The sequence below is a fragment of the Nanorana parkeri genome, unplaced genomic scaffold (assembly GCF_000935625.1).
Source record: "Nanorana parkeri isolate BGI_ZX_2015 unplaced genomic scaffold, ASM93562v1 scaffold62, whole genome shotgun sequence".
Lineage (NCBI taxonomy): Eukaryota > Metazoa > Chordata > Amphibia > Anura > Dicroglossidae > Nanorana > Nanorana parkeri.
In genome coordinates, this window is record NW_017306330.1 from 1,092,231 (window position 1) to 1,104,265 (window position 12,035).

Consider the following 12,035-nt stretch of genomic DNA (forward strand, 5'->3'; position numbering starts at 1 on the left):
GAATAGCTGGTGTGAATGAGATAATGATTGAGTGGATGGCTCTCCCTTCAGAGGTTAAGGCCGCCTGACACACACAGTCCTGTAATTTTTACAAGATGATATGAGAAGAGGAGTTAAGTGATGGAAGGACAGGAGATGTGATTGTATTCTGCTTTATTCAGGGGGTCAAGGTGACGATGCAAGAGCGCACTGCGTTCATCCGGAATACCGAGGGAATTGAAACCCTGGCTTGATTACATGTAATCCTTGTGTCTCAACATTCACTGCATGTTTTACTTTTTGGAAAAACTAATATATAATATATATTTATAATCTGTCTCCATGTCTCTCTCATTCACGTTAATCTCATTTAAAAAACTGTTTTATTATTTGTAAATCTGCAGCTTTCATTAAAATGATCCCTGGTGGTCCTGCCTTTGAAGTCCTTGTTGCAGAACTTTCTGTTATAAGGTGAAAAAACTCTGTCCTTGTCTCCCAATTGTGTACCTGGGTTATCACCCCATTACATTAGCTTCTGAAGAAGACTGCAGGTGCTTACCACACTTAAGTGCCATTCACTTAGATGCTCACACCTGCTTAAATAAAAACATTGTAAACCATTATATATGGTTTGGATGAATATTTTGTAATGGATTTATGAATGGCCGCCTTGACCCGGTAAAAGATGGTTACCATTAAGCAAGTTAAAAACGTTTTCCGCATAACAATACTAATGATAATATAATTGGATAAACGTTGTTATATAGTATCTATACAAAGGTCCCCAACAAACTCTTCCAAATCCACCACTTAGAAACACAGCAATGGCAAAGAGTAAAAAAAAAATGATCACATCGGCCATCGTTTTGAGTGAGTGAAACGAGAGCAAGACTCATTAACTTGTTTCTGATAATGTTCCCATTACTCGTAATGTATTAACACAAGCCATTAAGCCAGGATTTCTCCTGGCAGGAAGCAACGTGAGCAGATGGCACCTCCAGTCTTTATAAATCGGCGATTGGACTTGTTCTTTGGCTTGTTCACACATCTCACCAGGCAAAACACAACCTATTCAAGGAGACACTCTGATGATGGAGCTGTGCTCTAGCTGGAAGAAAGAGAATATTCGCCCCCTCAGCTGAAGGTGCTTTTAATTGATCTTACTTGCTTGGAACACGTTGCAAAAATTGAAGTTCATTTTTATAAACAATGTGCTGGCTGTAAGAGTAAAAGCCTGTGTGGACGAGCTTTAGTTCTTTTCGGAATTGCTTCTCTTCCCCATACAAGTCAATGGAAAGGCAAAAGCAGCTTGAAACCATTTGATGCAGCTTAGAAGAAGGTCAAATGCAGGTCAGATGGGGGTCCATGTCAGCTCAAATGTACCTGTTAATAAGCTGTGAATGATCACCTTAGCATCTCTACATGATGTCACATGCAAGTAGAAGGCACTTGGATGCAGGATGCATTTGACCATCAAAACAAGCCCAAAGCCTGTTGACACGAACCCTAGAACTGCCCAACCCAAAGTCATAAAGTGGAGGTCTCCTTAAACATGCTATTTCGGGCTGAAACATTTGTCATAGTTACATCGTTCTTAAGGTTGAAAAAAGACAGAGGCCCATCCAGTTTAGTGTGTGTGTGTGTGTGCGTGCACGCATGCTGGGGTCAGTAAGAATTCCCATTCCCACATTGTACTTCCTGAGGGAGACATCTAGACGCTTGGTGATGTCTTTGCACATGGGTTCCTAATAGGGATGCGCCAGGTTCAGGCTGAACCCGGTTGAGCCTGAGCTCCTCTGAAACAGGGAAAAAGCTCCTTCCGCTGCCACCCAAGCAGCTGCGGGTGGGGAATTCCCCACCCTCAGCTCAACAAAAGCAAAGGGGCAGGATGGTGTGATGTCATCGACCTTATATGGCCACACGGCTATATTTGAACAATGACATCGGCTTAATATGGCCATGTGACCATGCTTCCCTGTCATTTTATGGAATTGGAATTCGGTGGCTTCACCTCTCATTGACTCCAGTAGCAAAATTGTCTTGCTGTTCTCTTGCTGTTTCTTTTTGTTTTCCACCTAGAAGAAGTGGGTGTTTCCACCATCTTTATTACATTTTTCATAAACATTTACTGATTTACAATCAATATCCACATATTGACCAAGCGAGATGGGAAGACCTGGAAACTGGATTCCCCCCCCAAAAAATGAGAACCCCTTTGTTGGTTTATGCCTCTTGCATCTAACAAATACTGAGTCCATTTTGGGTGGACTGATCTCATGGAGGTCCGACAACACCCAAAGCTGGGAGGGAGTGTTATGTCTTTTGAGCACTAGATGTCGCTGCAGTGTAATGTTAATCTATATTATTTCTCATCTATGACACAGGAAGTTCTATATGTATATATGTTTCCTGTATAATGCTGTTTTTTTGTTTTTTTTTAAACACAATTTTATAAAAACAATTTCAATAGAAAACAAAAAGAAAAACAAAGATATCATTAGCAGGTTACATACAAGGTGCATATCCCAGTATAGTAAACAGCATATATGTAAGTTGTGCCAAATAAGAAGTGCCGCCATCTCTCCACATAATCTACTGCATACAGTGACAGGCAACATAGAAGTCATGGATCGGCAAGGGGCGAAGTCTGGGCAGAATATCAGGTAGGGATAAAATAACCTAATCCTAATCTAGATGCAGACTCCCCAGTGCATTCGACACATCTGCTTTTAAATACCAATTAGTGTAGCTGAAGGGCCGAACCAGGTGGGCGACTTCCATTGCTGTAAGAGATTTTACAATTAAAGTATTTCCATCTCTGGAAAAAGGTATGGCTATGGCTAAAGGTAAGCCTCAGTTCCTGGAACAAAAGATCTTCTGTTTGTTATAGAATACAATTATTATATGACCTATTGCACCTCCCATATCCTAGCGCCGAACATTCTCAATTTTCAACAGCTACTTACACGAAATGTTACTGTAAAATTATTCCTGATATTAATAATACTTAGATTTAATTCACTGTTTCCAGTCTCTGCCACCGCTGGAGCTCTAATCAAATTCACAGATAATTAACTTTTCCCCCCACAGCTGATACTTGTGATGAGTTTGGGAGGTTTAAAACAGTCTGTGAATAGTCAAGGAATACTTCTAGGGAAGAAAAGTTGAGGGCCCCTTTACAGTGTTGCAGTGTGTTGACCTGCATTGCGTTAAGGCAGCTGGGATTTCACTCAAAATTTAGGTTGCAACATTTGTTATGTGATACAATACAACAAAACACACTATGGTGGGTTGCTCTGCATGGAGGGCACAATGCATGTGCATTGCCTTAGTGCATTGGGATGCCATTCAAAATAGTAGCACAACTCAGCATTGTATGTAACGTTCATTAACACAATGTTTCAACACATTAATGGAAACCTTTACTTGCCAAAGGATTGCTAACTATGTTTCATAGCCTGGCTATCAAACTCCTCTGTGGAAGTAGTATCATAGCTTGATCAGACCCCCCTTCCCTCCATCCTCTCCCATCCTTCTGATTCAACAATGAGGCAGCAGCCCAGTGTCCAGTCATCACTCTGCTCTCTCGCCTTGTTAGCGTGTTCACGGTAGTAGACTGACAACACTGTACACTAAAGCCTTAGTAGGCTGATTAGTTTCTAGTGCTCTGCATGGGATTACAGGGGGGCTGATACTGAGACGTATTAATGAGTTTACACCTTTTAAAAATAAATTTAAAGTGTGTGTGTGTGTGTGTGTGTGTTTGTGTATAGTCAAAACTTTTGTTTCTACATTTTTGGGTAGAGTTGAAGGGTTAAAACCCGTGAACTTATTTTTTTGCTGTTTGTGTCCCATTGAGGAGATTTCCTTTCACTTCCTGTCATGGAAATGCACCAGGTAATCCGAGGACGTCTAGCACAAAGTGAGGGGAATTCTCCTTTTAGATAGTTGTCACCTAAACAGGCATCCCCATTGGACAGAATTCCTCTTGCCCCCACTTCTGCAGCCTCTTCTTTGGATTTCCAATCAATTTTTGTCCAAATGGCAATGGTCACAGGAACAAACATAGAGGGCGAATCTACCAGGCGGGGTCACAGACTGCTAGGGCCCCCCATTTGGAATTGCAGGGCCCTATACTGTATATCCGATCTTGAACCCAGTACCTAGCACCAGTAATTAGGTACTCCCCTCCCAGTCCTGCACTGTCAATCAGTCGCAGAGGGAAGCAGATGCATGTTAAGAGGCGGGCCCCTCTGCTGACATAATGGGTCCAGGATCTGATAATGCGGTAATGCACGTACCACCCCTATTGGTGGCCTTGCAGACATCCGTAAGAATCTGACAGAGCTTCTTACCCTTTTACACTCCATGCAAGAATTAAAAAAAAAATCAGTTTTGGCTATACATACACCAAGGTTAATTTTTATAATTAAATAGTTACATAGTATTTGAGGTTGAAAAAAGACACCGGTCCCATCAAGTTCAACCTTTTGTGTGTGTGGGTGTTTCTTGTGCATGCATATGTGTATATAGGAGTCCATGTGTGGTCTAGTATTTAAGTGTACCTGTACCCCTGTATATTACGGTCTCTTATGATGGATTCATAGCTTAGATCCTCCATCCCCTTCATTGGTTTGTTTGCTAATAATAATAATAATAATGAATACATAAGTGCTCTAGTGGGCATGCTTTTCTATCTTCCAGAAGGTCAACTGTATTAATAAATGAAAAAAAACACAAACACATCACATCCGTATAACAAGAAGGCTGCTGAGTAAATAGACCTCTGTTATACTGATATTACCCACCGGTCATTGTGTCAAGAAAAAGGGGCCCAAGAGACAATAAGGGATCAAGAAAAAGAGATTGCAGTTGGGTCATGGGACGCATTGGGCATGGGGTAAACTACCTACAGATCAGATTTTGCAGAGGTTGCTTATTATTTGTAATGATAATTCCTTGTTGGGGAAAAAAAAAGTGTTTACTGAACCTTTGCCGCAGCTGATTCAGCATTTTATGTTGTTGTATTTATTTTCACATTGTTGCTTTTCATTGATTTTCTCTCTTTTCAACTTCTCTCTGCAGGTGTCTTGTATGCAGTTCATAAACGCCCTCCTGACCTCTCCGGAAGATCTGGACTTCCGGATACACCTGAGGAATGAATTCTTAAGATGCGGGTTAAAGCATATATTACCTGTAAGTTGGGACCTTTCTCTGTTGTTCTTCACACACTAGTACGAGCTCAGGAAAAGTCGTTTTAATTAATCTGGAGTTTAACCTTAAAGAAGTATACCAGAGGACAAAACCTTTTTTTTGGGGGGTGGGGGTTTAGAAAGACTAGATGCGGGTTAAAACCATTATCTAGCTTAGCCTTTCTCAAACTTTTTATTTTACTCTAGGGGAAGCCTTGACATAATTTTCAGGTCTCACGGAACCCCTGCTAAAATTAAATTATTGGCGGTTAGTGGGAAGAATTCCCCTTACGTTGACGGTCAGTGGGATGATTGTTCCTTACATTGGTGGTCAGTGAGAAGAATGGTCCTTATATTGGTGGTCAGTAGGAAGAATGGCCCTTATATTGATGGTCAGTGGGAAGAATGGCCTCTGCATTGGTGGTTGGTGGGAGGAATGGCCCTGGGATCATTGGTCAGTGGGAAGAATGGCCCTTATATTGATGGTCAGTGAGACGAATGGCCCTTATATTGGTGGTCAGTAGGAAGAATGGCCCTTATATTGGTGGTCACTGGGAAGAATGCTCTTTACATTGGTGTTCAGTAGGAAGAATGCCCACTTACAATTGTGGTTAAAATGCCACCTTTATAGATGGCAAAAAAGATCCTTGGTGTCATTGGACCCAAATCTATGTAGGCACCTTAAGATGGGAGGCCAGTCTGCCACAGCTCAAGTGACCCAGTGCACCTCAGGAGGAACCCTAGGGTCTTAACCATTCCCTCCTATAGTGTATGTAAACCATAACAATGAACTTCTATTTGCTGCTTTCTTTAGGTCTATTAAATATACAATTGAAAGTGTTTTGTGACATCTATCGACATAAGTTCAGAAAAATAACTGCTGATCCTGCTAAAAATTTTGTGAGCTTTGAATGTTCTGTGTTCTCTGCCAGAGCTGAATTTATCAATTACATTGCCCTTGGAGGACTGCAGAACCACATCCTTTTTATGTTATGGACAATAGTAGGGGTGGGGTTCTGCAGGTCTTATGTTTCTATTGTCCTGAAACAGGAGCGTGAGTGAGCGTTGTCACCCTGGAACAAGAGTTAAATGAAGGGGGAAAAGGGCTTTCAAAAAAAAGAAAACTAATGCAGCCGCCACTATGGAATGCTAAGCTACAATGTTTTACATTTTCCTTTTTGGATTTAGATACATTTCTATAAAAAAAAATAGTAGAAAAATCTTTTGGCTAGAGATGCACTTTATTCTTTAATAATGTAAGAGATGGATATAAAATGATCACAGTAGGTATAGGAATTAAAGGCCCACACCAATTAAAATACACTGCCTGGTCCCAAAAAAAGTCACACACTCTAATATCTCATTGGACTGCCTTCAGCTTTGATTTCGGCACGCATTCGCCGTGTCATCATTTCAATAAGCTTATACAATGTTACAACATCTATTTCCATCCAGAGTTGCATTCATTTTGTCACCAAGATCTTGTAGTGATGATGGGAGAGTCCGAGCTTTGCGTAAAGTCTTCTTCAGCACATCCCAAAGATTCTCAATGGGGTTAAGGTCTGGACTCTGTGGTGTCCAATCCTTGTGTGACAATGATGTCTCATGCTCCCTGAACCACTCTTTCACAATCTGAGCCCGATGAATCCTGGCATTGTCATCCTGGAATATGCCCAATGTGCCATCAGGGAAGAAAACATCCATTGCTGGAAAAACCTGGTCGTTCAGTATATTCAGGGAGGCAGCTGACCTCATTTTTTGGGGACATAACTTTGCTGAACATTAGACCTGACCAAGTGAAGCAACCCCAGATCATAACACTGCCAAGATCCAGGTGGTGACTTTTTTGGGGGCCAGGCAGTGTATGATAATTTGATATTTAAATTATATCTAGTATATCTATGTACCTAGTACAGTAATGGACCCTTGACCCTTAGTGTATTAGCCTAGACCTCCGGAGCTGCCATACCCTACAATGCAGCGTGTAATAAACCGTGCAGCCTTCACTATCTCCCATACATCGAATTATGTCATCCTCTATCTTGTCACCTTGCAGTAAACAAATGCAGCTTTTAAGAAGTATTAAAAAGAGCCCTCTCCCTTTTTTTTTTTTGGTGGACCAATGCTCAGGGGAAGAATTAAAGCTTGTTCGAGCGGATGCATGGCAAAGACATTTGACAGCCTTGGGGTCAGATCCCAGCTGCGACGGTCTCTGCGCCCCTCTCCAAGTTCACCGCACATTCTCTTTAACGTTATTGTTTCCAGCAGTGTGTGCCGAGGAGACAATTTAAATTGAGTTGACCATAAAATGGTCTGTTTCCTTAATTGAATAACTCGGGGATATATTTACGTTAAATGTGTTCTGTGTCACATACAGTCTCGCTCATGTAGAATGCCTGGTGTCGCTTTCTTTAAACACTCAGGTGGCCCACTGCGTTCCGGGCTGTAAAATGACTATTTCTATCTTTTTATAGAAGTCGAATTACCGTCAATGATTTCTCTTTCTCTTCTACACAATGGAAGTAGAATTACATTAAGTCCTGTTATATTTTTGGGGAAGGTAGGGGGTGTTTGTCAACAGGACCTTCTGTGGTAGGCATGTGCGATTCGTTTAGTTCAGATTTTCCGAAATTTGGACATTCGGACACATCCGAATTTCCGTTTCTGACTTTTGGATCCCGTCCGAATTTTGTTCAAAAACGAAACAGAATCGGACATGTGACTTTTCTGGGCCATCAGATGTGTTTTTCAGTTTAATTCATCCGAATGGGTCTGAACACAAATTTTCATTACGGCAACATGGGAGCCATATACAGAATATACATATAATACTAAAGCTGAGGCTCCCAGACCCGAATGGCATTCGGGATCGGAAATTCCGAATTGCATTGGGGAGCTCCTAATGCCATTCGGGTCTGGGAGCCTCAGCTTTAGTAATATATGTATATGGCTCCCAGACCCGAATAGCATTCGGAATCCGAATTGCATTGGGGAGCTCCTGTTCGGTTATTTCGGGATTCGGATCTGAAATTCAATTTGTTTCGGATTCGGACGAAATCTGAATTTTCATTCAATTCGGATGAGTTTACGAATATTCGTTGCCAATACCACAGAAAACCATATACAGATATTAATACTAAAGCTGAATCTACTAGACCTGGAATCCAAATTTCCCAATTGCATTCAGGAGCTCCCGAATGCCATTCGGGTCTAGGAACCTCAGCTTTAGTAATATATGTATATGACTCCCAGACCCGAATGGCATTCGGGAGCTCCCGAATGCAATTGTGAAATTCGGATTCCAGGTCTAGGAGATTCAGCTTTAGTATTAATATCTCTATATGGTTTTCTGTGGTATTGGCAACGAATATTCGTAAACTTATCCGAATCGAATGAAAATTCGGATTTCGTCCGAATCCGAAACCCCGAACCGAATTGCATTTCGGATCCAAATTCCGAAAATAACCGAATCGGATTTTTTTCGCAGCTTTCATGTCTATTCTGTGGCACAACATTTTGTAATGCATCTGTCTCAAGGTGCGGTAGAAAAATACATTTTGGGAGAAATATCATTTTGTCAACAAAAATAGTTTTGTGAACTCACAATAAATTTCTTGCCACAGAGAGAGCCGATTGGCTGATAGAACGCATCTAAATCTCTAAAACCTATTGCTTTTCCAGGGGTTCCCGAAGCCAGGCTACCCTACGGTCAAGAAGATGGAATTTTACTTGATTCCCTTTCTTCTTTGATTAATAATAGTTTTTCATGTGTAAAATTCTGATGAATGGGGGAGGGTCTAAAGGTCCCCGAAGCATATTGACATTTTTTCTACTTGATAGCCATGTGATAATAGTTATGCGTAAAATGAAATTGTGCCACTAGCAGTTTATGCAGCGCAGATCCTTGAGGAAGGAAGAAGGTCTGTATTTCCCGAACCGCGTTAGCTTTCTTTCTACTGATTACCTAAGACAACATCATTTTGGACTCTTTGACCATTAATGTGGCACTCTTAGTCAAGTTGTTATGCCCTCAGAGTACCTTGGCAGTGCTATTAAATAAACAATAGATGAGGCATTTTTAGTGGAATATTGAAGTGTATCTAAACACAAGAACAAAGTTATGACAACAGCTTACCGGTTCTTAGATGTAATGGCTGCATTAGTTTTCTTTTTTCATCTTTTTTCCCCCCCATTTATGTACACCTAGTGATCCTGCCAGTAACACACTTCCTGTCCTAGGGTGACAACGGTCACTGATTGAGGATCAGTATTGTCACTCTGCTACAGGAAGTGCGTTAGGACTACAAAATACCTCTGCTTTCTTCTTCTCCATAACATGAGGGTGGGGTTCGGTAGTCCTCATCAGTGGAGAACAATGCTACCTGATCACAGTCAGCACAGGAAGTTATCAGTTGACAATATTTCGGGCAGGATCAACGCCCATGGAACAGATCGAACAAAACGCTTTCAATGGTATATTTAACAAACCCAAAAGGAGGTATATAGGAGAAGCTCATTGTTGGGGTTTACATTCCCTTGAATGCCTGATATTTCATTTTGCGCGGCGCGCCCTTTTAACCCTCTCCCATTTTGTACGCTGGCGACGGCGGCATAAAATCAGTTGTATAATTTTGCGGCGCAGCAGAAATGTTTGTGCACGGCGTAACATCCATTTATTAAGCCATGAATAATAAAATCACATTTCAGAGCCGGCGAGGAGCGTCAGTAACGCGGGTTACGTCGTCCCTCGCCGCGATGGAAGTTTGACTGGCAGCGCAAGCACAAAATATGCAAACAAACCGAATTCTCCAACTATTTAATTATCGCATTACAAGGAGAAAAAAAAAAGCTGCAGAAGGCAGCCGGAGAAACCGAATCATTGTTCCACTTTATTGTTTGTGAAGAAGTGAAGGAGCAACTTGGATGTTAAATCTTTTGTATCATTTTATAACAAGACATTTACAGAACGGATGGCGAGTCAAATCCTTCATCGCTGCAAAAGGCGTAATGAAGTGCGTTCTGTTATCAGGAATCTTTATTGTGCTTTTATTGTGGCAGAACACTATAAAGGGGAACCCCAAACTGCCAAAATACGGCTACAATGTGTATATGTAAGCAGTTTAACCAGCCAGAATGTGACATCTTTTTATTCCCTCCAATACCTCCTGCCACAGTACAAAGCTTAAGGGTATGCTCTCTTTAAATGTGACATAGCACCTCCTTTTCCAACTCCCAGTGCTTGCAACATGTTACTATTAAAACTATATGTGGGGCGCTAGAAGCTAATTGGTAGAGATTTCCTCTTAAAAATTGAAAGGGGAGTTTAATATGAAGCTAAATTTTACAAATAGTTTATTAATGCAATGAATATTTAATATATAAAGATTGTATATGGCTGGAGTTCCACTTTCAATTATACTAATAGCAGGTGAAACTTACTATCTGAGCGAGCCTACATTCTTTTCTTTCCTCCTTTTCTCCTTTTATTTTCCCTTTTTTCCTTTTCCTTTCCCTTCGCTCCTTTCTTCTTTCCCTTTCCTCCTTTCCCTTTCCCTTCGCTCCTTTCTTCTTTCCCTTTCCTCCTTTTCCTTTCCCTTTCCTCCTTTCTTCTTCTTTTTTTTTTTGAATAAACTTTTTTATTTTTCATACAAGTAGTATAGGATTTACAACATATTGAATCATATATATCAAATGGACATCAAGAGTGAAATATACAGAGAAGGAAACAGGTCAATAATCAAAACATTTTCCCATGTTAGCTTCTATTGTTAGGGGGTTAAAGTACCACAACCTCGGATCATCAGGACAAAGGTTTGTTAAGAGCATTCGCAGTCCCTCCAGGACTCCATTTTACTACTGGTAGATTCCTCAAGGTGGGCAGTACACAAACCTTCAGTAAAGAGAATTGCCTGTCCATCTAATTTTTCACCCCGTTTTCTGCACACTTATTTTAGTGACTAAACTGTATGTATCGATAGAAAGCTCACACGGGGTTTAGTCATGGGCATATGTATCCCTAGGGTGAAACGTATACATACGCATGTCTAAACCATTATTTTAAGACTTAAACAATTTAAGAAGTAACAAGTAAACAATTAAACAATTAAACAAGTAAACAAGTATCTCACTCCACTTCCAGGGTGTGTCCTCCTTTCTTCTTTCCCTTTCCTCCTTTTCCTTTCCCTTTCCTCCTTTTCCTTTCCCTTTCCTCCTTTTCCTTTCCCTTTCCTCCTTTTGTCCTTTTATTTTCCCTTTTTTCCTTTTCCTTTCCCTTCGCTCCTTTCTTCTTTCCCTTTCCTCCTTTCCCTTTCCCTTCGCTCCTTTCTTCTTTCCCTTTCCTCCTTTTCCTTTCCCTTTCCTCCTTTCTTCTTCTTTTTTTTTTTGAATAAACTTTTTTATTTTTCATACAAGTAGTATAGGATTTACAACATATTGAATCATATATATCAAATGGACATCAAGAGTGAAATATACAGAGAAGGAAACAGGTCAATAATCAAAACATTTTCCCATGTTAGCTTCTATTGTTAGGGGGTTAAAGTACCACAACCTCGGATCATCAGGACAAAGGTTTGTTAAGAGCATTCGCAGTCCCTCCAGGACTCCATTTTACTACTGGTAGATTCCTCAAGGTGGGCAGTACACAAACCTTCAGTAAAGAGAATTGCCTGTCCATCTAATTTTTCACCCCGTTTTCTGCACACTTATTTTAGTGACTAAACTGTATGTATCGATAGAAAGCTCACACGGGGTTTAGTCATGGGCATATGTATCCCTAGGGTGAAACGTATACATACGCATGTCTAAACCATTATTTTAAGACTTAAACAATTTAAGAAGTAACAAGTAAACAATTAAACAATT

The 12,035-nt window shown here is 40.7% G+C and overlaps 1 protein-coding gene across 1 annotated transcript in view; it reads left to right on the plus strand.

The window, feature by feature from the left end:
- The window catches only part of DIAPH2 (diaphanous related formin 2), a 909,560-nt gene that overhangs the window by 261,224 nt on the left and 636,301 nt on the right, over window positions 1-12,035 (plus strand). The window contains exon 10 of the mRNA XM_018576282.1: window positions 5,065-5,175. Within this exon, the coding sequence (XP_018431784.1) occupies window positions 5,065-5,175 (111 nt within the window). The remainder of the gene's footprint in view (window positions 1-5,064; window positions 5,176-12,035) is intronic.